At 43.9% G+C, this 26,098-nt stretch overlaps 1 protein-coding gene across 2 annotated transcripts in view; it reads left to right on the forward strand.

Moving 5' to 3' along the window:
* Positions 1-26,098, forward strand: part of MYO1E (myosin IE) — a 181,331-nt gene that overhangs the window by 75,313 nt on the left and 79,920 nt on the right. The window contains exons 2-5 of one of the 2 annotated variants that reach the window (XM_075897339.2): positions 259-402; positions 7,212-7,301; positions 8,639-8,733; positions 25,605-25,692. In XM_075897339.2, the coding sequence (XP_075753454.1) occupies positions 259-402; positions 7,212-7,301; positions 8,639-8,733; positions 25,605-25,692 (417 nt within the window). Of the gene's footprint in view, positions 1-258; positions 403-7,211; positions 7,302-8,638; positions 8,734-21,251; positions 25,304-25,604; positions 25,693-26,098 lie in introns of those variants that run through there. The other variant, XM_075897340.2, reaches the window with a different exon arrangement.

The following is a 26,098-nucleotide window of genomic DNA, read 5'->3' on the forward strand; positions in this document are numbered from 1 at the left end:
ATGTCCACTATGATCAAATAACCTCGTAACCTTCTCTTTGTCAGCTTAAATAGATTGATGAGTGCTTGAATTATTTACTGAAAATTTTGAAGTTAACACATGCAGAGAGATGCCTTTTTACTTGTCTCTGACTGTAAGATGTGGATGATTTTTAATGTGAGAAAATATTTTGGGGTCAGCATGTGAATGAACTGAAGTCAATTTTTGAAGCTAATGAGAACTCTGTATCATTTCAATCCATATTAAATTATTTTACAGGGGAGCAAGGTGCACTACCGGTATCATTGGCAGAGTCACAATGTCAAGCACAGCGGAGTGGATGATATGGTTCTTCTCTCCAAAATCACAGAGGATTCTATAGTGGAGAATCTAAAGAAACGATACATGGATGATTATATTTTTGTATCCTTTATGGGCATGTTTTTACTGGGGCAGTGTGGGCTTGCAGATACAGAATATAAGACTACTATATATACATATGTATGTATCTCCATGAAAGAAGATTGCTCAACGATGCTGAGCATTTCATATGAAAAGTTATGTGGTACTAAACTAGGGTGGTCATCTGTCCCATTTTTACCAGGACAAACCCTTATTTAAGGCCTCCTCCTGGTGTCCTGACTTTTTTTTTTTTTAAATGGGCACATTGTCCTTTTTTCCCCGGCAGGGGATGGGGGAGAAGCTGCCAGTGCTCAGGGCTCCTCTCTCCTCCCCACGCTGCATGCTGTGAAAGAAAACTTCATCCCTGCAGCGGGGTAGGATGGGAGGGGAGCCGCCATTACTCTGAGCTTCAGCCACTAGAGCCCCGAGTGCTGGCACCTCCTCCCCTTGCCCCCTGCAGGGCTGAAGCCCTGCACACTGGTGGCTCCCCTCTCCCTCATAGGGATGAAGCCCTGAGTGCTGGTGGATTCCCTCCCCCTCACTGTGGGGCTGAAGTCCTGCGCACTGGAAGCCCTTATCCCCTCCCTCTCCTGCAGGCGTGAAGCCCTGAGCACTGGCAGCTCCCCTCCCACTCTATAGGGCTGAAGCCCTGAGCACTGGCAACTCCCCCCACCCATGGGCCTTAAGCCCTGAGAGCCAGCAGCCCCCCCGTTGGTGTCCTGTATTCCGAATTTCCCTATGCGGTTACCTTATACTAAGCAAAATGCTTTAGACTCAGAGCAAAATGTTACAGCCAAGAGATAGTATTCTTCCAGTTAATAGCAAACAACATTTTGTCTATCTTGGGTTACACTTGCTAATTTTTTAGTTCTGTGTTTTGCGCTGATGAAAGCACATTGGATACTTCATTTTCTTCTTAGAAAAATATAGCATTTGTATTAAAATTATCCAACAAAGAGCATTATTAAGTGTTTTTCAGAAGGATTCATGGTTAAATCAGACCCATTAGATTTCAGATTCTTGTAGTAAATACAAGACTACTGTATTCTTGTAGTAAATACAAGATCATGGAGATACATACATATGTATATATAGTAGTCCCTTTTTATTCCGCTCCAGTTTATATAGGCTTTTATTTATGTATTTATTTATTTATTTTTAAACTAGTGATCAATTGTTAATGTGTCCCTCCATGAATGAACATTAGGTCTGTGCCATTGAAGGCAGAGATTACTGAATCTTTCCACTAAATGCTGACATTGTTTGTCAGCAGAAAACTATCGTTATGTATGTTTATGCTGACACAATGAATGCGTGGTTTACCATATTGGTGCCCTGGATGTTGTCATTCTTTGAATTAAATCCATAAATGTAAAACAGGAGTGTTGCAAATTCACAATACAGAAATTATGTTCATTAGCTTTTATTTCCTTGCTGCCTAACATGACATCATTTTGCAGCTATTATTCATAACAATAGATTTTTATGTAGCACATTAAATACTAATTCTACAATTCTGGGGTATGGAGTGTTTAAATAGTAGATTGTTTACCCATGGACAGTTCCAAATTGCAAAATAGAATCTGAAATCCTTAATGTACTGGATTCTTACACTTAGGCCGTGTCCAGACTCAGGGGTTCTTTCGAAAAAAGTAGCCTTTTTTCGAAAGAACTTCCCCTGCGTCCAGACTCAAGCCGCGTTCTTTCGAAATTAAATCAAAAGAACGCGGCTTTTCTTTCGACGGCTGTACACCTAATTTTACGAGGAAGAACGCCTTTTTCGAGGGAGATCCGTCGAAAGAACGTGAGTCTGGACGGGGGGAGCCCTTTCTTTCGAAAGAATTGGCCTCCAGGAAGAAGCCCTGGTGGACAATCTGGGCCATGGGTTGCAAGTCTGTGGTTCCTGGCTGCAGCCATTCCTTAAAGGGATAGGCACCCTCACAGACACTTGTTGCAGACAAGGAGCCAGAGCACACGGCTACTTTGCTGCAGCATGTCCCAGCCCCAAGACCGTCCTGGCCCTTCCACCGAGCCTTCTGGGGACCCAGCCAAGGGCTCCAAGTGCCGGGCACCATCCTGGTCTGGCGCAGAGATAAAGAGCCTGCTGGAGCTGTGGGGAGAGGAGGAGGCCTTACAGGCCCTCAAAAGCCAGCGGCGAAACGCTGACATTTATGGCCGCATGGCTGAAGCCCTGGCCCAGAAGGGCCACTACCCCCGCACCCAGGACCAGGTGCGCTCAAAGGTGAAAGAGCTGCGCCAGGGGTACGTTAAGGCCAGGGAGGAGAGCTCCCGGTCTGGGGCAGCCCCCCACTACTGCCCCTACTACCCAGAGCTGGACCAGATCCTGGGTGGCAGTGCAGAAGCACGCACACCACGGAGGTTTGTACAGTCTGGACTGGCAGACCCCGTGGTGGACGCTCCAGAGCAGGAGCTAGAGCACTCTGGAGACGGGGACATGGTCCCAGAAGAGGAGGAGGACAGCGAGGAGACGGCGACCCTCACCACCTTGGAGCCAGTCACCCAGACCTCAGAGGCCTCCCAGGCGTCATCTGGCGCAGGAGAGGAAGCAGCAGGTGAGTACAGTGAGGTTGTGTCACACCCGGGGGGGGGGGGGAGGTAGGTGGGTGCACAGTGGGTGATGCACAAGGGAAACCTGTCATGCTCAGGCTGATGCCCAGGTCTCACACACACACACACACACACACACACAGTGTGACCTTCAGAATGTCTGCTTCCCCTGTCTCAAGGGAGAGGGCATGCCCTTTTGGACAGCTGTTGCACACATGACTGATTGTGATAGAAATGTAGCCGTGTTACTCTGATCTGAGGAAGTGGGTCTGGCCCAGGAAAGCTCATCCCCTAATAAACCATCCTGTTAGTATTTTAAGTGCTACAGAGTCCAGTTTTTAGGACTGATTGTGTCTTCTTCTTTTCCTCCACAGCCGGACCAGCCGTGGAAGAGGGCCGCAGCACCCCAGCCCCACCTCCATCTCCATCTACATCTCGGGGACATGGGAGCCGCAGACACAGGCGTGTCTATGCGGACATCCTGAGGCAGCACGTTGAGGCCGTGCAGGAGCAGAACTCCATCCTGCGAGAGAGGGCGGAGGCAGAGGATCGCTGGCGTGACCGGCTCATGAACGAGCTGGTCCTGCAGCACACGGTCCTGTGCGCCACTCTGAGGGAGGTCAGCGGCTTGCCTGCTGCTGTGCCTGGTCCTGCTCCTCCAGCACCCCATGACCCCACCCCACCAAACCCCCCTTCCACAACAGCAGCCCTTTCCCCCCTTGGACCTCCCTCTCACCCAGCCCCCCCAGCTCCCCCAGCCCCTCTCTCCCCCTGGCCCTCCTCTCCCCCAGGCTTCCACGTCCCAAGAGCACCCCAGCCAGCCAACCGACAGGTGCACCACCCGATCCCGCAGCCGTGGAGCACCCCAAACACGAGGCCCAGGCAGGAGAGGGAAGTCTGGCAAGCACCGTTCAACCTGATCCCCTTCCCCCCTCCAGGTTTCAAGCACCCCCATCACCCCAGTTAAACAAAGAGTTCAATAAAATGTTTCTTTATTGTAAATAGTTTTGTCAACAACAAAAATGAAAAAAAATTTTGTTATGTTTGCAACATTTATACTATTGTTTGATAATATGTACAAAAAGTAAACAGATCATTTTATTTTGAAACACACCCTGGTATAAGTGATGTGTCCAAACAGGGTCAGGAGATGGGTTGTGGAGGGAAGCTTCTATTGGGCCAGGGCCCAGTCCCCAGGCAGAAGCCCCTCAGTGCACTCAGTCTCAGTGGCCTCCACTGGAGAATTGCTCCCGGAGGGCCTCCCGGATGCCAACAGCAGACCAGTGAGCCTGGCGGATGGCAGCTGTCCGGGGCTGGGCAAAGAGCCTCTCCTGGGCATCAGCAGCTCTACCCCACCCTGGTAGGAAGGCATCACCTTTCCTCTCCACGAGGTTATGGAGGACGCAACACGCAGCCACCACCTCAGGGATGTTGCTCTCCCCCATGTCGAGGCGTGTGAGCAAGCACCGGAATCTGCCCTTTAAACGGCCAAACGCACATTCCACCTAGTTGCGAGCCCGGTTAAGGCGAGCATTAAACTGCTCCTTGCTCGCATCCAGGTGGCCGGTGTAGGGCTTCATCAGCCACAGCATCAGGGGATAGGCGGCATCAGCCACTATGCACACCGGCATGTGCACATCCCCAACCGCAAACTGGCGATGGGGGAAAAATGTTCCTGCTTGAAGCCTCCGGTAGAGGTACGAGTTTCTGAAGATGCGGGCATCGTGTGCCTGCCCTGACCACCCAACACAAATGTCCAAAAACTGGCCACGATGGTCGACCAGGGCCTGGAGGACCATAGAAAAGTAGCCCTTTCTGTTTATGAATTGGGCTGCTCGATGGGGCGGTGCACGGATTGCAATGTGTGTCCCATCGAGCGCTCCTCCGCAATTGGGGAAGCCGAGGGCAGCAAAGCCGGCCATGACGCTGTCCAGATCTGGTAGACAGATGAGCCTGTTGAGCAGCTCCGAATTGATGGCCCTCACCACCTGCAGAACGAGACAGACAACAAAATGTTAGAAGGGGTGCCTTATCTCTTAGGAGGAGAACCCACCGCCCACCTTCCCTCTCAAACACCCCGGGAATTCCCTCCTCAGAACCCCCCCCCCCCCACAATTCAGGGTGAGTGGAGGAGCTCCCTCCCACTCCCACTCCACTTGGCCCTTCCTGACAGTCTCCCTTCCCCCCACCCCAAACTGTGACTGTCCCCAGACAATGACTTACCTCCATCAAGACGGCCCCGACAGTAGATCTCCCCACGCCAAATTGGTGTCCCACGGAGCGGTAGCTGTCGGGGGTTGCCAGCTTCCAGGGGGCAATGGCGATCCTCTTTTCCAGGGGGATGGCGGGCCGCAGGTGGGTGTCTTGCCGTTGCAGAGCAGGGGCAAGCCAGGTACAGAGCTCCTGGAAAGTGGTCTTTTTCATCCTGAAGTTCCGTAGCCAGTCTTGGTCATCCCAGATCTCCATCACGAGCCAGTCCCACCAGTCAGAGCTGGTGTCAAACCTCCAAACACGCCTGTCCACGAAAAAGTTAGGAGGCAAGGGCAGTGCGGCTGCTTGACGGAGGAACCCCTCGTACCTCTGGTCTGGGAGCAGCTCGGGAAGTAGCCTCATGACAGTGTCATGCAGATGCAGCAACAGCTGCAGTATGGTGGTGTGGGGTCATCGCCTGCCCAGGAGCAGCTCTGGCTCCATGCAAAAAAAAAAAGGGTCTGCAAGCAGAAAAACCTCAAAAGAAAAAAGCTGCTGGGGTGTCCCAGGAAGCTGAGCACTCCAAACCAGCACTGCAATGCCTTGCTTAATTCCTCGAGGGACAGCAAAGGCAGCTGCAGGAGCAGAGCAACGGGTGTTCAGGGGCGTCCCTTTAACCACGCGTCTCTGCAAAGGGCAGGCAGGCAGCACCCGGAAGGAAATGCTGCCCCCATGCCCTGGCAGAAGCAGTTCCAGGTGGCTTTCAATTTCGAAAGAGCGTCCAGCAGTCTGGATGCTCTTTTTCGAAATAGCGGATCGATCTTTCGATCCGCGCATTGTAGTCTAGACGCGCTCTTTCGAAAGAGGCTCTTTCGAAAGATGCTTTCGAAAGAGCCTCTTTCGAAAGAAGCCTGCAGTCTAGACATAGCCTTAGAGAGCTAAATCCAACTCAAATAAACTAGGTCTGATTGTAAAATAATATCAGTCACCCCTTATAAATAGATAACACTTTTCATTCCAAGGGATCCTAAAATGTTTTACAAACCACATAGATGTGTACATAATAAATGTCTAAATACATTACACACGCTCAGAGGAATTGATTCATCCATTTGTTAGATTCTCTACAGTAAAACACTGCAGCTATGTAAGAGCGTACAGCACAATTGTGTAACAGTTGAGGAGAGGAAGTGAAGTAGAGGCAACTAATCACATCCCATTAAACATCATTGTTTCTGGGATTAGGATATTAGTAATATTATATGTCTTATTACTACCTCCTAGCTCTATCTACAGACAGCTTGCAAAGCTGCTGCCGGAGAAGGAAGAAGCACTAGGAAGTTGCGTGCCCCCTGCAGGCAGTTTTTTGGGGCTGCCCGTAAAGAAGGATGTGCTGAAACTTGCCTTCTCTGACTGCAGTCCAACAAACCAGGCTGGAGCCAGCACTCAGCATGTCCCAGTGCTTCCTTCTGGAGATGTGGGTCTGCAAGGGGAGGCTATGGGCTGAGCAGTAGCCAGGAGAGGAGTTGCAGTCTAGGTGCTGTAGCTGCACAGTAACTCTCCCTGCCTGCACTAGGCTGCACCTGCTCTGGGACCGTGCACAAGGAAGGAAGCACTAGGATGTGCTCAGCCCCAATTTGTGGAAAGCGTGGGGAAAGGTTTGCAACTCTGTAGGGTCCAGCACCATCACTCACCATAGAAAGCCTTTGTGTGTGGACTGCAGATCTCCCTACTGCCACCCTGCACTCAGGCAGGTTTGTAGGGATGCAGCCAGGGAAGACACATCTTCCCCACAAACCTACCTTCTGCTATTAGGATCTGGATATCTGCCTAAATAAAATCATGCCAGACCACAGGTGTTGCTGGACCCAAGAGTGCCAGACTGGAGAGGTTCACCTGTAGCTATTTAAAGGCTTTGATGGCAAAACCCAATTGTTTTCTTAAAGCTTTGTTTTATTGATAGGTATTTATAGATCAAAATATTATGCAATACATCCCCATTGATGAGGTAATGCTTTAGTAAATATTAGCTACTGAGGTGTCTCATAAACCTTAACTGCTCTCAAATACAGACATATATTGGATCTGTGTTAATCTCTGTGAATCCTTTCAAACAGATGCCATACTTTGGAGAAAAGGAAATTGAAATGTACCAAGGAGCTGTAAGTAAAGTTTCCTATAAAATATTGCAGATATTCATTTGTATGTAAAGGTTCTCCTCATTTTGTTTGGACTAATGAGAATAGATGTTGACTGCTTTGGGTGGTAGTGAAACTTACTAGTTCAGAGTAACTGAGTTTGCACGCAGCATCTAATTTTAATAAGATGCTGCATCTGCTTTTTCCTCCATTTACATGCTGGATTCACCAAGACAGAGTTAAACTGGCACAACAGATTCATTTATTGATTTAAGTTTGATCAAAATCAGATTTCCCCCAGCAGAGAGTTCCTCTTCAAAAGGGGAATTTGTCACCAGCTATCTACACTACACCTTAGATCTCTAATGCACCAAAACACATAGGCAACCAAACTCAGGGTATGTCTACACTAGCCCCCTAGTTCGAACTAGGGAGGCTAATGTAGGCATTCAAAGTTGCAAATGAAGCCCGGGATTTAAATATCCCGGGCTTTATATGCATCTTTCCGTCCAGTCGCCATTTTGAAATTTCACTAGTCCGGACTAACTGCCCGTGGCTACATGCGGCAGGGAGCCGGTAGTTCGAATTAAAGCCCCTAATTTGAACTACCGTTAACCTCCTTGCAGGAGGAATAACAGGTAGTTCGAATTAGGGCATTAATTCGAACTACCAGCTCCTTGCCGTGTGTAGCCATGAACTGTTAGTCCGGACTAGTGAAATTTCAAAATGGTGACTGGACGGGAAGATGCAAATAAAGCCCGGGATATTTAAATCCCGGACTTCATTTGCAACTTCGAATGCCTACATTAGCCTCCCTAGATCGAACTATGGGGCTAGTGTAGACATACCCTTAGAGGCCAGTTTTGAAAATTGGACTGTGAGTATGGGACAGAAGGAGGACACTAGGACATATGTAATTCAGTCTCCTGCTGCAATGGAATCTGGGATGTCCATAGACAGAAAACTACATATACTATTCAGTTTGAATGGGGTGGAAGAGGCAGATGTAGCCTATCAGTGCGAGGCTCTGCGCAGTGGTGTAGCCTGTTTATTTGTTAGCTTAAGGCCACTTCTGAAAAGGGCATAAATGATGTGAGTTTCTCTTCAACAAAATACATATTTACATTTTCTACATTTTTAAAATAGGGTTTTTACATACCTGAGCTAGAACAAAAATTATGATTGAGGGATAAATACCAAATCTCAACAGTGACAATGACTATTGATTTGGGTGAATTTAACATGCAGAATTTTCTTTTGTAGCAAGAAACTCTTCCATACTAAATACTTACAATATTTTTCCCTGTGGTATTTAATATTCTGTCTGTAATGTACATTATATTTCCCCCACATACCCACAGGCTCAGTATGAAAATCCACCTCATATCTATGCTCTAGCGGACAACATGTACAGAAACATGATTATTGACAGAGAAAACCAGTGTGTCATTATCAGGTAAGAAACAGCTGTTCACCTATTTTTCTGTAAGTTTCAAGCTTTCTCAGAAAGAGGCTGGATCTCATTTTAGTGCTAGATTCCCATAATTATGTAGAATTATACATTTGTATGAGTGTGTGTGTGTTTTGTGGGGATATGTGATATAGATGATGTATTATTTATTTTGGAATTACTTTAGAACTCTGGAAATATCATGGAGCTTTCTAATTGGCTACAAGTGATATCATAACCATATTTATGAATACCCAGTAAATGTACAAGCTTACTGCTTTCCCACGTTTTTATATATAAAAAATCAGTTTCAGAAAAACAGCAAGACATTCCAGCAAGGAATGTTTGTATTTCTTGTGTAGTTAAAGTCACTTGGTCTTTGGCCTTTTACCTTGTAATACCACCAAGATATATTGTAATCACCCACAAATAGGCTTCCTGTCCTTTCTCACTGCAAAATTATAATGCACTGTACACTTGCAATCAACTGCATTCAAGAACAAAGGACCTTTCAACACATTTTAACACTTTTTGGATCTTCATTTTTGTTTTATAAAGTGTTCTTTGCTAGTAGTTTAACAAAAAAAACCTTCCCCTTCTCAATATCTGACTCATGGTAAGGTTCCCCTTACCAAAACCGCAAAGTCTCTGGAGAACATATGTTTATACAAAAGAGACAGAGTTACAAATAAAACCATGCTAGGTCATTTTAAAAATGGCTTTTCATAATTTTCTGATCTGCTCTATTCAGGACTTCCTCTATACTTCATTCCCAGAGGGGTTTTCTTATATATGAGGACATTATTAGTGGGTTATGCTGTGTGAGGTTGCTACTCAGGTGTCACTTTTTAAAAATGCCCTGAACCTTACTTGGTTTGTTATAAAGTCATCATTAATCAAAAAATGCATCTAAACTTTTGCTCTGAACCAAAAAAAAATTTGGTCTGACTGCTCAACTGTGCCCAGGAAGTCTTTCACTCTCCTTTTCTTGTTGCCACCTTGGTTTAGATCAGCAGAAAAGTACCTAGGTTTGTAATAGCTCCCAAAGAGCCATCCGGCTTGTAGGGATCACCAAGTCCAGTATACTTTGGCCACTCCCCGCTTATGATAGGGGCCCTTAGATGTGGCAAAGAACTAGTGTCAGCCAAGGATTCCTCAGACCAAGAAAACGTATGGGAACTTCTTTGGCTTCTTGTGTCACTGGAGTGGTTCAAAGGAGCCAGAGCAGGGGCCAGCAGCTGAGTGTTTATATATGAAACTGTGCCTCATGCAAGGTTTTCTGCCATTTTATTGCATGCCACAGTGTGAAACAGAGATCATCTTAACATATGTCATAGATGAGCTGCTCTTGAAAGCCTTACAAGGAGGAGTTGTGTGAAAATTCTTCATACTTCTTTTGGAACTCTGATTCATAGTCCCCTGGCTGAGCTCCAGCAGAAAAGTGTTTGAGTGCTTCTAAGTACCAGAAAACAAGAATATGTCACTCCTTGGAAGTAATTGAGTATATATGTGCAACGATACCATCAGTTCATCCTCCCTCCCAATCCTCAGCCTTCTTTTTAGCAATCCTAGGTTTATTTGGTCTCATTTCTGAGTTTCTAGGTGTTAGAAACAGGCAAATTTAGAGTTGGTTTTGCTGTAAGCTTTGGTCTTGCAAAACCCAGAGCTTAAATTGGACCTGCCTATGAATAACTCTATCTGAATTCCCAAAAGTTGAGGGTTCACAGCATTAAATCTAAATAACGGCCAGATTTTTAAACATCCCCATCACCCAGAACGTCAAGGACTTTGGAAATTCTGGACAGTTATTTAGGTGCCTGAATTGTGAGAGCTGAGGTTTTTTTAATAAAAGTCAGACTCTGATTGTGGATAATTAGCTCTATGGAAAGTCTGGCCCATACTGTAAATAAAGGATGGTTTGTGTTCCCTTAGCATGTGTACAGCCTCATCACACTCTTCCTATGTTGTGCTTGATACATTTGAAGGGTCTAACAAGAATGAAAGAAGAAAATAATTTGTATTGTTATTATATACAATATGTTCCTTTTCCTTGATGCATGTTTATTTTTCCTAAGATTTTTTTGTGTGAGAGATTAACACAGGAAAAGCAGGGAACTAGGTTTTCAAATGCTTTTTATGTTGGTATATGATTTTGGGGAAAAATGAATGGTTCACTGCTGGATTATTACATCTGTCAAATTGAGATCTCAGCCAGTTGTACTGTTCGTTAGCTTATTTTTGTATTTTTGTCATCTTGATCAAATTCTATGTACAGGCAGTCCCCGGGTTACATGGATCCGACTTACATCGGATCCCTACTTACGAAAGGGGTGAGGCAACCCCGCACTAGCTGCTTCTCCCCAGCAGACCAGGGAGACGCGAAGCTAGCATCCCCCCCCCTCCCAGCAGACCAGGGAGACACGGAGCGGCTTTTCTCAGCAGACACCTCAGCTTGAGAATAAAGGACTGAGGGAAGTGAGGTGTGGGAGAATAAAACTGAGCTCTGGAGAAATGTTTGGCTAGAGTTTCCCCTACAATATGTACCAGTTCCAACTTACATATAAATTCAACTTAAGAACAAACCTACAGTCCCTATCTTGTACGTAACCCGGGGACTGCCTGTATATTGCCTTGGATTATTCAAAGATTCTTCTGATTATGATATTTCATTTTCTAATCTATGCTCATTCTAGGACCTTTACATTACTGATTCTATCAGGCCATTTTACCTTGAACATCCTTTTCAGACACCTGCAATGAAAGCTGATCAATTTGCTTTGGATGTGCGTACTATTTTCTAGGATTCTGCTCCATAAAAGAGGACATTTATGACAGTAAAAGTTCTTATATTTGGTTATTTGTTTTTGAAATGCAGTAGTTGTTGCTTTAACTGTTCTGGATTTTATATTGGATATGGAATCACCGGAATTGTGAATGATGTGACCCACCTACCTACATTTTCAAAGGCTCACCTTCTAAGTAGATAAAATCATTGGTAGGTAAATTTATTTTTCATAACATCCATCTTTGATATACTACTATTAATATGTAATGGCTTGTCAGAATTTGCAAGCCCATCTGTCTTTTGCTGCATAACCCTGATTCATTCATAAGACAGATAATATCTGCAAAGTCTATGACTCCAAGCTCCCCGTCTATTCTTGAAGGGTCCATTTCCATACAGATAATCTGTCACAAGGTCAATAGCTATGCCAAAGAAGATGGGAGGAAAGACTCAATTTTGTTTGACACTATTGTTAACATTAAACAAGTCATTTAACATTTGGTTTATCTCTAGTGCACATTGAACGTTCTGATACAAATTTTTAATAATTTGAATGAGTTTGTTTTTTAGACACCATAAATTAATGGTATCTCCCACAATGATCATCTACACAATAAAATGCTTTTTGGAAATTCACAAAAATTCAAGACTACTGGGGGCTCGACAATATTATTCAGGATGAAGGGCTGATCTGCACAGGATCAATTTGGCAAAAACAGCTTGTTTGTATCTAAATTTGTTTAGTGTGTTTGCATAGAAGATTTTCACTGGGACTGAAAGTAGCATAATCCCATGCCAGTTGTTACAAAACTCAAATATCCTTTTTTGGAGGGAGGGAGTTTGATTGTAATCCCTCTTTTTCATTCTTCTGGGTTCTATTCTTTCTCCCAGACCAAACTGAAAAGGCATAGAAGGATTTTCATACTGCCCCTTCCACTCACTTTAAGCAGTTCTTCAATTTGATCATCACCTGGCAATGTATTGTTCTTTAGTTCTTTCAATAGCTGCTTCAAATTCACCCAGAGTAATTTCCTCACAGCAAACAACAAGCTCTTCTGTTTGATCAACAGTACTGAAGTTAAATGTTATTTTTGATGAAAGTCTATTAAGGAAGCTGTGGAAATCCTCTGGTCTTCTTTTCTTTTATTTATCTCAGATTATAAGTGTTTTCCCTTGTTTACCTTTTATTGGACCTTCCTTTCTGCAGCTAAAATCTCAAGCTATTCATTTACGGTTTAGAAAAAGTGTTCTCTTGTCTCCTTATCACTGATGCCATTTCTGCTTTCTGTACCGTTTCTGTCCTTTTATTCTTTTTGGCTCATAGAAAGGTGAAACAGACAATTTCATCTACAATCTTGTCATATATCTTTCAAGGGACAGACAAGCCTGTTTTATTTGTGGAATAATTACCATGTGTGTGAAGAAAACTGTGTGTACATGTTTCTAATTATAGCTGAAGAACACTGAGCTATTATGAATGATTGTGAACAATGTAAACAATGAGGCTATTCAAGGGCTGGATTCTTCCTGGTCCGAATGCAGGTGCACAGCATATGGGCAGGTGGAAGGATGCAGGGAGCCTTCCTCAGCACCATTTGTATGGCCCACATAGACGCTAGGCAGAGTCGCTCAGTCCCTCTGCTCAAGAGAACACAAGGATTACACTCTCTCTCTTTTCCCAGGGCTGAAAAGTGCTCCAAAGAGAACAGGAAGATTTGCATCTTCATTTAAGGAGAGAATAATGTTGAACCAGTTTTCACAAATATATGTTTCCATTGTAATATTAATTTATAAACATGAGACAGCTCTCTATTTTTTTAGCCTTTGCTTGTCCGTGGCAATTGAATGGTTAAGTAGCTTGAGCATTTGACAGTTTTAGTTACTTGTGTATGCATCTGAAATTCCCAAAAGGTAGCGATCTGTCTGTGCACTTGTTCCCATATATGAAGGACAGTGCAGTTTGAAATTATTTGCTATGCAGTCATAGTGGCCAAAATGTTATTCACATTAAGCAGTTTAGGCTTCAGCAGGGTTTGACATTTCATTTCATTTCTCTGAATTTTGCTAAGGAGTACATATGGTGGTTTACTTAAGTGTATATTATTGGATCTTACTTCTGTATTCCACTCTACCAACCTGCTGAACTGTTCCACCCACCCACCCCCAAAGAAAAAAATGGCTGCCCTTCAATGGATACCTAAAAACTGCCAAAAAACTATTCACTCAGCTGATATTTGCACTATGAAGGGTTGTCTGGAGACTTGTTTTTAATTCCCTCTACAACATCATTGTCTTGTGATCATGACTGTGGATGTTACGATTAGTAGTTTCCTATTTTGTGTGAGATAATAGATGTTTTCTTCAAATTATCCTTAAAGTGGTATGTTTCTGTAAAAGTGGAAGCTTAATTTTCTCTTTTTATCAGCTTTAATAACTTCTTCCATGAGATGTTTTAATGTACTATGAAGACATTTTTCAATTCAAGGCTCTTCCTATTTTTAATATTTTAGTTTTCATCTGCATCTGGTAATATTTACTTACAAGATAACTACCTATCTTAACCTTAGGCTGGAACAACTTTCATAAAGTACATTAATATCAGTGGAGACTTCTTTCCACCTTATCCCTCTCAGTAAAACAATCTGAATAACGCTTAGTCTTAAGTCACTTAAGGCCAAAAGTCAATAAAAATAATCTTGTCCTGCTGCAGCCTTGCAAAGCTCATGCAAGTCTCAAACAATTGATTTTTTCAAAAATTTCTGCAGCAGAGAATCCTGCTGGAGATATGATTGAATCTCACTGATAGCAACCACTTAGGAAAAGGCATTCAGAACAAATCTTTAACATTTTAAGGAACTGTGAGGCAAAAGTCACCAGCTGTACAGGTGGGAAATATTTCTACCAATGCAAAACTGATTTGTTTGTTTTGAACAAAACTAAAGAAATTAACCTTTCACTGGAAATCTTCTCCAAACACAGAAGATTAATATTTTACATCTGCTTTGTCCTTTGTCAGTAGATCTAAGAGCATTTTGTATACATTAAATAATAAAGTTCCCCAATCCCAATCCATGCAGAGAAGTATTATCCCTCCTATTCTGCAGATGGGGAAAATGGTGCCCAGGGTTTTAAGTGACTTCGCTTAAATCAGAAACAGGTTAGAGTCAGAATGGGGCATGGGAATTGGAAGTCTTGACTCCTAATCCTCTATTTTAATCTCTAAATTACCTGTCCTCTCGATCCAGTTCTTCCTTTTTTCTTTTTGAATTTATACCAAATTTTCCAATTTTATAACATCTGGATATGGAAACATTTGCTACTATAACATGAGGTTATTTTAAATGAAATGGATCATTTTTATGTTTCCCTAATGAACCTGAACCATTATAGCCACTTTTTGCTAAATTTTAAAAACATGCCCTTTTAAACTATATCTGTATATACAGAGAGATATATAAAGACATATAAAATAGACCTTGTATTATTTTATAATCACTAAATCTGTGGAAAAACTGCTCTAGGTGAATCATTTGCTGGAATTACCACAATTCTCTTGAAGCAGTTGACTAATTTTGTGCTTTGCTCATGAGAAGGCAAGATATACTATCAAAGTGCATCAGATATAGTTGTTGCAGCATATAAATAATGTACCATCATCCTATCATGGTTCTAGTTTAATTTTTGCAGTTTACTGGTCTGTGATCAACTGTAAAACCAGGAAAAGTATGTGCATGTGTAAATCTAAAGTAAAATGTGAAAAGGCAAGCTTGAAGTCAGTCATATTATTAAAAGTTTCACTTAAATCCAGAAACTTCAAATAAAATGGAACTGCATTCCTCCGGATTAGTATTCATGGCTGCCGCTATTTAACGAATAATACAAACTGCATATAATTTAAAGAAAGGGGAGAAGGATAACTTATTCAGTAAGGAAATCTTTTGTTTAAAGTGATTTATGACACTATTTTAAAATGATCAAGGGCTGCATTATTTGTCTTAGCAGTTCTTTTCCCCTTTTTTCTGTAATTTATCCTTAAGATTACTACAGCAGATCAGTCTATGCACTTCTGCATGTAAAGATGGTTCTAATTATAGCATGCTAATGTTGTCTTGAGCCATGTGTGCACTAAGAAAACTATTTTGAAATTACTAAATTGACTTAAGAACTCCCAATTTAACAAAATCAAACTAGTGTGTCCAAGACAGGCTCCGTTAATGTGGACACGCTACCACAGACTTAGAACTTCAGGAAGCACTGTGGGGAGCTGTGGGAGGCCTCCCAGAGGCCAATAAGTTCAGATTAGTGACACCACTGTTATTTCAAAATTACTATTTTGGAATTAGTGTTACTCCTTGGCTGTGTCTGCATTGGCACCCTTTTCCGGAAAAGGGATGCTAATGAGACCAGTCGGAATTGCAAATGCCGCAGGGGATTTAAATATCCCCTGCGGCATTTGCATGAACATGGCTGCTGCTTTTTTCCGACTCGGGGTTTTGCCGGAGTAAAGCGCCAGTCTAGACGGGATCTTGTGGAAAATAAACCCTTTTCTGGAAGATCCCTTATTCCTACTTTCAAGGGATCTTGAAGGGATTTTCCGCAAGATCCCGTCTAGACTGGCGCTTTTCTCTGGCAAAACCCCGAACAAGAAAAAAGCGGCAGCCATGTTCATGCAAATGCCGCGGGGGATATTTAAATCCCCCGCGACATTTGCAATTCCGAAGTGTCTCATTAGCATCCCTTTTCCGGAAAAGGGTGCCAATGTAGACACAGCCATCGTGAAAAGCAGTACAGTGTTCAAATTCCTCAGCCTGTTACTTTGAAATAATGGGCCTGGCAGTGTGGCTGCACCACTTATAAATTCAGACTTGGAGAGGTTATTTCGGAAAAAGATCCTTGGGTAAGACAAGGGCTTGTGGAGTTATGTACCTGCATCCACTGACTTTCAACTGGACTTCCTTTGAAGTTCCCAGCTTTGTGTTGAGCTGCTATGGTTAGATACAGATAAAAATCTAGCCCTTCAAAGCCTATTGATAAATGTCAGTAAACATAGATTTCACCACACATGCATAAACCAATACAAATATTTACATCATAATCATCAACATTAACAGAGAAACAAAGGGAGAAAAATACTGCTTGAGAACTTACTAGCATCAAAACCCAGTAATTTAGATATTTGAATTAGGCTTGTTACAAAAGGACTAATGAATAAATGGTAAAAACTAGTATGATTTGTTGATTTAAGGATATTTAGTTTATTCGTTTTGACATGGGATATTGTCAGTTTGTGTTAACCATTTTCAACACTTTAACTTTTTGAATTGTATTGTCTTCTGGCAGCAAATTCTGAGCCCCCAAAACTTCATACAACAGAAAATATAAATAGCTGAAAATAATAAAAAAAAAAGCTTAAAAATGAACATGGATACTGTCAGTTATTAAAAATAAAATTAATCCTGCCTACATATAGGTCTTGATTTTCTAAATCACTCAGGAAATGTCCTTGAAAATTATTGGTTGCCAATGAGCAGAACTGTCGTGGGATTGAGAGTATCCCAGGGGGCATAGCAGGAAGTAAATAACATCTTTTCTTGGTCACAGTACCTAAGGTGTGACTCTACCTAGGGGATGATGTATTTTAAAAGCGAAAGTGTAACTAGTGGTTCATTTTGGACTGCCACTTCAGAAAGTCTTTTTGCTTTTTCACCTGTTTCACTTAACTACTTTTAAAGAGTGAGATATAATATGAGTCTACATACAGTTATTAACAATATAATGCAAGCCTGTAGGGAATGGTTTTCATTTTCCCCATCTCTCCACACATACTGCTTTCTTTCTGCCTGCAAACTCAGCCAATGTCCCTCATTTGAAGCCCAGAATTATCTGTGGTCCACACAAAATTAGAGCCTCCTCACTCTTATTATTGAGGTTTGCTTAGTAACTGAGGGTACAGAAGCAGTTTGAATTATTTTTTTAATCCCTCATTTTGAATATTTGTTCCTCACTGAGGCTTTGGTAAGTTGAGATCTATAATTCCTAATAATGTCCTAGCTAGGTAACAACAGTAACAACAAGCTCAGCTGTTACTGGAGAAAACAGTACTGCAGAAATGCATGCACTACAAATATAAGTAAACCACATTTTAGGTCACATTGCAAAAACTTCCCTCTTTGATAAAGTTTTTCCACCATAATCATAGAATCATAGAATCATAGAATAGTAGGACTGGAAGGGACCTCAAGAGGTCATCGAGTCCAGCCCCCCGCCCTCAAGGCAGGACCAAGCTCCGTCTACACCATCCCTGACAGATGTCTATCTAACCTGTTCTTAAATATCTCCAGAGAGGGAGATTCCACCACCTCCCTTGGCAATTTATTCCAATATTTGACCACCCTGACAGTTAGGAATTTTTTCCTAATATCCAATCTAAACCTCCCCTGCTGCACTTTAAGCCCATTACTCCTTGTCCTGTCCTCAGAAACCAAGAGGAACAAATTTTCTCCTTCCTCCTTGTGACACCCTTTTAGATATTTGAAAACCGCTATCATGTCCCCTCTTAATCTTATTTTTTCCAAACTAAACAAGCCCAGTTCATGAAGCCTGGCTTCATAGGTCATGTTCTCTAAACCTTTAATCATTCTTGTCGCTCTTCTCTGTACCCTTTCCAATTTCTCCACATCTTTCTTGAAATGTGGCGCCCAGAACTGGACACAGTACTCCAGCTGAGGCCTAACTAGTGCAGAGTAGAGCGGCAGAATGACTTCACGAGTTTTGCTTACAACACACCTGTTGATATAACCTAGAATCATATTTGCTTTTTTTGCAACAGCATCACACTGTTGACTCATATTCAACTTGTGGTCCACTATGACCCCTAGATCCCTTTCCGCCATGCTCCTTCCTAGACAGTCGCTTTCCATCTTGTATGTATGGAACCGATTGTTCCTTCCTAAGTGGAGCACTTTGCATTTCTCTTTATTAAACCTCATCCTGTTTACCTCTGACCATTTCTCTAACTTGCTAAGGTCATTTTGAATTATGTCCCTATCCTCCAAAGAAGTTGCAATCCCACCCAGTTTGGTATCATCTGCAAACTTAATAAGCGTACTCTCTATCCCAATATCTATGTCATTGATGAAGATATTGAACAGTACGGGTCCCAAAACAGACCCTTGAGGAACTCCACTTGTTATCCCTTTCCAGCAGGATTTAGAACCGTTAACAACAACTCTCTGACTACGGTTATCCAGCCAATTATGCACCCACCTTATCGTGGCCCTATCTAAGTTATATTTGCCAAGTTTATCAATAAGAATATCATGCGAGACCATATCAAATGCCTTACTAAAGTCTAGGTATATGACATCCACCGCTTCTCCCTTATCCACAAGGCTCGTTATCCTATCAAAGAAAGCTATCAGATTAGTTTGGCATGACTTGTTCTTCACAAACCCATGCTGGCTATTCCCTATCACTTTATTACCTTCCAAGTGTTTGCTTATGATTTCCTTAATTACCTGCTCCATTATCTTCCCTGGGACAGACGTTAAACTGACCGGTCTGTAGTTTCCTGGGTTGTTCTTATTCCCCTTTTTATAGATGGGCACAATATTTGCCCTTTTCCAGTCTTCTGGTATCTCCCCTGTCTTCCATGATTTTTCAAAAATCATAGCTAAAGGCTCAGATACCTCCTCTATCAGCTCCTTGAGTAACCTGGGATGCATTTCATCAGGACCTGGTGACTTGCTGACATCTAACTTTCCTAAGTGATTTTTAACTTGTTCTTTGTGTATCCTATCTTCTAAACTCACCCTCTCTGCACTTGTATTCACTACGTTAGGCACACCTCCAGACTTCTCGGTGAAGACCGAAACAAAGAAGTCATTGAGCATTTCCAAGTTTCCTGTTACTGCTTCTCCCTCCTCACTAAGCAGTGGGCCTACCCTGTCCTTGGTCTTCCTCTTGCTTTTAATGTATTTATAAAAGGTCTTCTTGTTTCCCTTAATGCCTGTAGCTAGTTTGATCTCATTTTGTGCCTTTGCCTTTCTAATCTTGCCCCTGCATTCCCGTGTTGCTTGCCTATATTCCCCTGTTTAAAGGAAAAAAAATTGTCTTTAATCTAAAAACAGGCCAGAGCAGAAGATTTTGTTAAGTTCACTAGGGCTCTGGCTTTGCTAAACAGTTTAACGTGACACCTTGGTGATGGATGCAGTTATAAAACCTAAGATAGATAAAATAATCATAATGGGAAAAATTCAGCCAAAGGAGAGCTGTACCCATTATGTGTAACACCACAAAATGGAAGCTCGCATAGTGAAAGGCTGTTAGCCTACTGTTAGTAGCAATCCTGATGCTGAAAACTGACTTTGAGCTCAGTCATGCAGCCCATACCAAAGAGCTTTCATTTGCTCATATCCTGATCTCAGTTAAAACATCAGGGATGCTCTAAAGCAGTGTTTCTCAACCAGTGGTACAAGTACCCTTAGGGGTACTCGAGAGAAGTCTGGGAGGTACATCAGCACAACTGAAATTTAGAGAAAACTGAATTTTTGTTTTAAGTTTTACAGCTCTTATTATTTTGTAATTTTTACACCCCAAAATTTCATTGCTCGCCCGGCCACGATTAAGTTGTTTAAACAAATGTGTTGCAATGGTAGAAAAAAATTGTGTGTGTCTGAAAACTGTAGGTACTGAGGGTACTTATAATTTTTTAAAGGGTATTTTTATAAAAAAAAGGTTGAGAATCACTGCTCTAAAGTGTACCCAGCAGCAATGGTCCTCAGGAACTATTCTGAGGAATAGAAATCATTAGAATGTCAATATTCTCTCGCCACAACCCATGCCCTAAAACTGACAGAGAATGTGGTGTCAGGGACATGAAGGAAAGATTCCTTATATCTCAAAATCCCAATAGCCGGTTATTCTGTCTACTGGCTATTTTGTACCAATAGAACAATGTAAAGGATATGGTGGTTTGGGAAAGACTCTGACAACACAAATTGGGCCCTCAAATTAGGAGGAAGTATGTTCAGCCTATAAAGCATTTACTCTTTCATGGTAATATAACAAAGAGATGTTTAACTAATGTTTGATCAGTCTGGAAACTAGTATCACTAGGGAAAGCTGATGCTGCAATTAATTAATTCTAATTGCTTGTGACTGTGTTTTGAAATGGTGTGACGATTTGAATACCATATCATGGACATGAGGTTTCTCCTTAGATTTTACTAATGTTACAGTAATTTTCTGTGTGTCAGTTCTCTCAAGAGTTAGTTTCACATTAAAAATATTGAGTAGAAACCTATCGAAATCTGTTACTATTCTCGCCGCTGAGAAATAGGATTGCCAGATGGTCTCCCAAAAAATACTGGACACGTGGTATTTTTTAGTCGAGAAAAAAAAAAGGAACGCGGCATAATAAGCCTCCCCGTTCAGAGTGGCAATTGTGGCCCCACCTACCAGTTGAGACTCCCCACCTGGGAGGCAGGGTCGTGATTGCTGCTCTGGGCATTTCAGAAGCCTTGCGGAGACGAGGGGAGTGGCTGGGACTCCCAGGCTGGGAGGCGGGGCCGCCATCGGCCCTGGGAGCCTGTGACTGCGCAGAAGCCTGGCGGGGGTGGGGAGAGTGGCTGGGACTCCCAGCCACTCTCCCCACCTCTGCCAGGCTTCTGCACAATCACAGGCTCCTAGCGCTGATCGTGGACCTGCCTTCCAGCCGCTCCCCCCGCCCACGCCAGGCTTTCATCCAGTGCATAGCTGGAAAAATCAGAGAATACCGGACATTGCACATGTCCGGTATTCTCTAATTTTTTTACCAGACAAAGCGCAAATTCCAGATTGTCCAGTAGAATACCAGACACCTGGCAACCCTAGTGAGAAAATGGGAAATGGAAAGTATAAATCAGTGGTGTTCATTTCGATTTTAACATTGTTTCCTTTTATATTTGCTTGAATTTTGCACTAGACATTAGCACAGATATCTGATTCAGCTTTGAATGGATTTATCCTTCCTGCTTTTAAAATTTATGGTTGTGGAGTATCCACTTTGGCCAGACATTCCTTTGAAGAACTGTACTTCTGCTATTTTTAGTTTTCAGATTGCCTGTTGATGTATACTTCTAAATTCAGAGATTACTTTCCGTCCTGTAGCAAATGTAGCTGTAATTCAGATTTTTCCAGAGGCTAAACCAAATGGCTGCATTCTCTCTCTCATGCTGGTTCGGTGACGTGGTTCAAATAATAAAATAACTTACCCAAATCTTCACCCAGACGTCTAACTGAATTCAGAAGAAAAAAAAAAAAAAGAGAAGTTCAAAAAAATTTTCAGCTTTTAAACATTGTTTAATATTTGATCTGTGTTTCCTGGTTGTAATCAGGATGAGGAGACAATGTGGTGAAATTTCTAATGACTTGTTTGCAATATTTCTGCATTGACTGGAAACACAAAGGATGAGGCATCTTGTGAGTATTCCAGTCTGGTTTTACAGGAGATCTGCATAAGCATCTGAATTACATTTACATTTACAATTACATTACATACAAAAAGGGAAAGTATTAAAACTTAGAAATTAATACACTTGGCTATGTCTAGACTACATGGCTCCATCGACGGAGCCATGTAAAATAGTTTATTTGGCATAGGCAAAGAAGCAGGGATTTACATAAACCCTGCTTCATTAAAATAAACATGGCCGCCGTGCTGTGCCGACGATCAGCTGATCCGGCACAGCGGGGACGGTCAGCTGATCCAGCACAGCGGGACAGTCTAGATGTGCCGTGGTCGACAAGGGAAGCCTTTGTCGACCGCTCTGTTAAACCTCGTTTCACAAAGCATACCGGAGCGGTTAGCAAAGGCTTCCCTTGTCAACCGCGGTACATCTAGACTTCCCTGCTGTGGGTTGAACCAATGGGTGCTGGAGATAGTGGAAAAGGGTTACGTAATCCCTTTCCACTCGCCCCCTCCTTCCCAACCCACTACACCGTCCCTTTTCAGGGATCCCTCTCACAAGCCTCTGCTTCAAGAGGAGGTCCAACATCTCCTTATGATGGGGTAGTAGATCACGTTCCCCCGCCCCCGAGTTTCGGGGCAGGGGGTTCTATTCCCGTTACTTTCTGGTCCCAAAGGCCAAAGGGGGCCTCCGTCCCATCCTAGACCTCAGAATCCTCAATTCCTTCATCACCAAAGCAAAATTCAAAATGGTGACACTGGCGTCCATAATTTCCTCGTTAGCCCCCAGAGACTGGTACGCTGCCTTCGACTTAAAAGGTGCCTATTTTCACATCTCAGTCATCTCCCAGCACTGGAGGTTCCTTCGTTTTACTGTGGGCCCGGACCACTACCAATTCACGGTCCTTCCCCTTAGCATCTCTACAGCCCCTTGAGTCTTCAGCAAATGCATGGCGGTGTGGCCGCCATCCTCAGGAAAAGGGGCATTCAGGTGTTTCCCTACCTCGATGACTGGCTCCTGAGGGGGGACTCCGAGTTGCAGGTCAGAGCCCACATCTCCTTAGCCTGCAGGCTTTTCAAAGACTTAGATCTTCTTCTAAACCTGGACAAATCAACCCTAACTCCCACCCCGATAATAGAGTTTGTGGGTACCACTCTGGATTCTTCATCGGTGAGAGCCTTTCTACCCAGCTCCAGGTTCCTCACAATAGAGATGGCGGTCAGGGCACTCCAGAACTTTCCAGTGACTACTGTCCGGACCTGCATGCGTTTCCTGGGTCTCATGGCTGCCTGCACTTATGTAGTGCAGCATGCCAGACTGCGTATGCACCTGCTACAGATGTGGCTATCGCGAGTCCACAACCCGGTCGTCCACTCATGGGACAGGGTGGTGACGGTTCCTGCCCCCGTCCTCCTTGCGTTGGACTGGTGGACCCACCAGGCGGTGGTCTGCGCAGAGGTTCTGTTCTCCAGATCAGTGCCCTCCATCCACCTTGTCACAGACGCGTTGGATACCGACTGGGGAGCCCACCTGGAGGACCTGCACACACAAAGTATGTGGTCTGCGGATGAGATCTCCCTGCATATCAACATCAGGGAGCTCTGGGCAGTCCGACTAGCCTGTGCAGTTTTCCTTCTCCACCTCAAGGGCAAGTCTGTCCTTATTCTGTCAGACAACACGACAGCGGTGGCATATATAAACAAGCAGGGAGGGGCATGTTCCCCTCGCCTGTGCTCGGAGGTGATCCACCTTTGAGACCTCTGCATCGGGGCGGATATCCACCCATATCCACCCAATGGCCTCATACCACCTGGGCTCCCAAAATGTCCTTGCGGACAGGCTGAGCAGGTCCTTTGCGGGTCACAAATGGTCCCTAAGGTGGGATGTGGCCCACTCTATTTTCTGTGCGTGGTGTTTTCCCCATCTAGACCTATTCGCCACAGGGCACAACAAGAAGTGCCCAAGGTTCTGCTCCCTCATGGGATGGGAGGGGTTCTCTAAGAGACGCTCTCCTTTTTCCATGGCCAGAGGGCCTACTGTTTGCCTTCCCTCCATTCCCACTCATTCACAAGGTCCTCCTGAGAGTGCAGGAGTTCAGGGCGTTCCTGATCCTAATCGCCCCTGCATGGCTCAGACAGCATTGGTTCTCCACCCTCCTCAGTCTGTCTTGCGAGAGACCCATGGCCCTCCTGCTGGTCCCGGACCTGATATCTCAGGCTCCACCACCCAGATCTGCAATCGCTGCAGTTGACAGCGTGGAAGCTCCATGACTGACAGCGGAGGAGCTTCAGTGCTCAGAGTGGATTCAGGAAGTCCTGCTGGGTAGCAGGAAACCCTCCACTAGGGCCACATATCTTGCCAAATGGAAGCAGTTCTACATTTGGGCTTCCCAGAAGGGGGTGCACCCAAGGTGGACTACGGTCCCCCTGATCCTGGATTACCTGTTGGACCTCAGGCTCAAGGGCCTCTCTTCCTCATCCATTAAGGTTCATTTGGCGGCCATCTCGGCCTTCCACCCGGGGGAAGGGGAGAAAATCTTGTTTGCCAATCCTATGGTCAACTGGTTTTTGAAGGGCATTGGCAGGCTCTACCCACGCGTCCACCAACCCGTTCCCCAGTGGGACCTAAACCTGGTCCTTTCTAAGCTCTTGGGGCCCGTTTGAGCCATTAGCGATGGGTTCCCTCTTGGTAGCACTTACGTTGGCCAGGCGGGTATCCAAACTCAGGGCGCTCACCTCGGATCCCCCCTACACAGTGTTTTTCAAAGATAAGGTCAGGCTCCGCGCACACCCAGCTTTTTTGCCCAAGGTGATGTCTGCCTTCCACACCTCCCAAGATATCTTCTTGCCAGTGTTTTATCCTAAGCCGCACATGTCTGGGAAAGAACAAGCTTTACACACTTTAGACATGCGTAGAGCGCTAGCCTTTTATTTAGACAGGACAAAACCATTCAAAAAATCACCACAACTTTTTGTGGCCATTGCGGAACGGGTGAGGGGTCAGCCCATGTCCTCTCAGTGGATCTCCTCCTGGATTACCGTGTTCATCAAGGAGTGCTATGCCCTGGCGGGGGTGCCGGCCCCTCCCCTTAAAGCGTACTCTACGAGGGCTGTGGCCGCCTCCTCTACTTTCGTGGTACAGGTTCCCATCCTGGACATCTGCAGAGCCGCCACGCGGTCCTTGGTCCATACCTTTGCCAGTCAAGCCAGAGAGGACACCGCCCTGGGAAGGGCGGTTCTCCACTCCTCGGTAGCTTCAGCACCCGGCCCTCCTCCATAGGTTCTGCTTTGGAGTCACCTAATTGGAATGGACATGAGCAACACATCTCGAAGAACAACATGAGGTAAGTAACCACTCTTTCTTGATTTAGTGTATCAGAATGTAAAATTTGGGCATGTGTTGGAAAACTTATTGGTAGGACTGACAATTTATCTTTCTTCTTTCAGTTACATTTTCTCTGTGTTTTCTTGGAAAACTAAATCACAAAGATTTAATTGCCAGTAGACTTTATTTTGATGTAATCTTTTTATCTATATAGTTTTAGTGCTACTGAATATGGCGGCATTACACATTTTATTGAGTTCCAGGTTGTTTTCAGGCCTGAACCACTTAAGAGATGTGTATTTCTGTTTCTCTCTCCCTAGTGGTGAAAGTGGTGCTGGAAAGACTGTAGCTGCTAAATATATCATGAGTTACATCTCAAAAATATCAGGAGGTGGTCCCAAGGTTCAGGTGAGTTGATATAGTGAAAAGTTGCTGTAAGGTAACCATGTCAAATCTTATTGTATAGCCACAGAACAAGAGAGGTCTCTTATGAGATAAACAGCTGACCACACATATATAGCCAACATAGACCACCTGGCATAGAACTGGAGTAGCTGTACAGCAAAGGCATCTGTGAATTATACTCTGTAGGGGTCAGCTGAGTTGGGGCCAGGCATTCACCTCTCCACAGATTTGGTGGTCTTCCACCTATGGATGGGGAGTCCATAACATGGAAATCCTCTACAGGTTGAATCTCTCTAGTTTGGCACTCTCAGGACCTGATCAGTGGGAAACTAGAAAATTTGCCGAACCACAGGACGTCAGTATTGGCTAGTACAGTGTTTACTTACCAGTTCCGTAGCCATGGAGCCTT

The sequence above is a fragment of the Pelodiscus sinensis genome, chromosome 14 (genome assembly GCF_052426305.1).
Source record: "Pelodiscus sinensis isolate ZL-2025 chromosome 14, ASM5242630v1, whole genome shotgun sequence".
Lineage (NCBI taxonomy): Eukaryota > Metazoa > Chordata > Testudines > Trionychidae > Pelodiscus > Pelodiscus sinensis.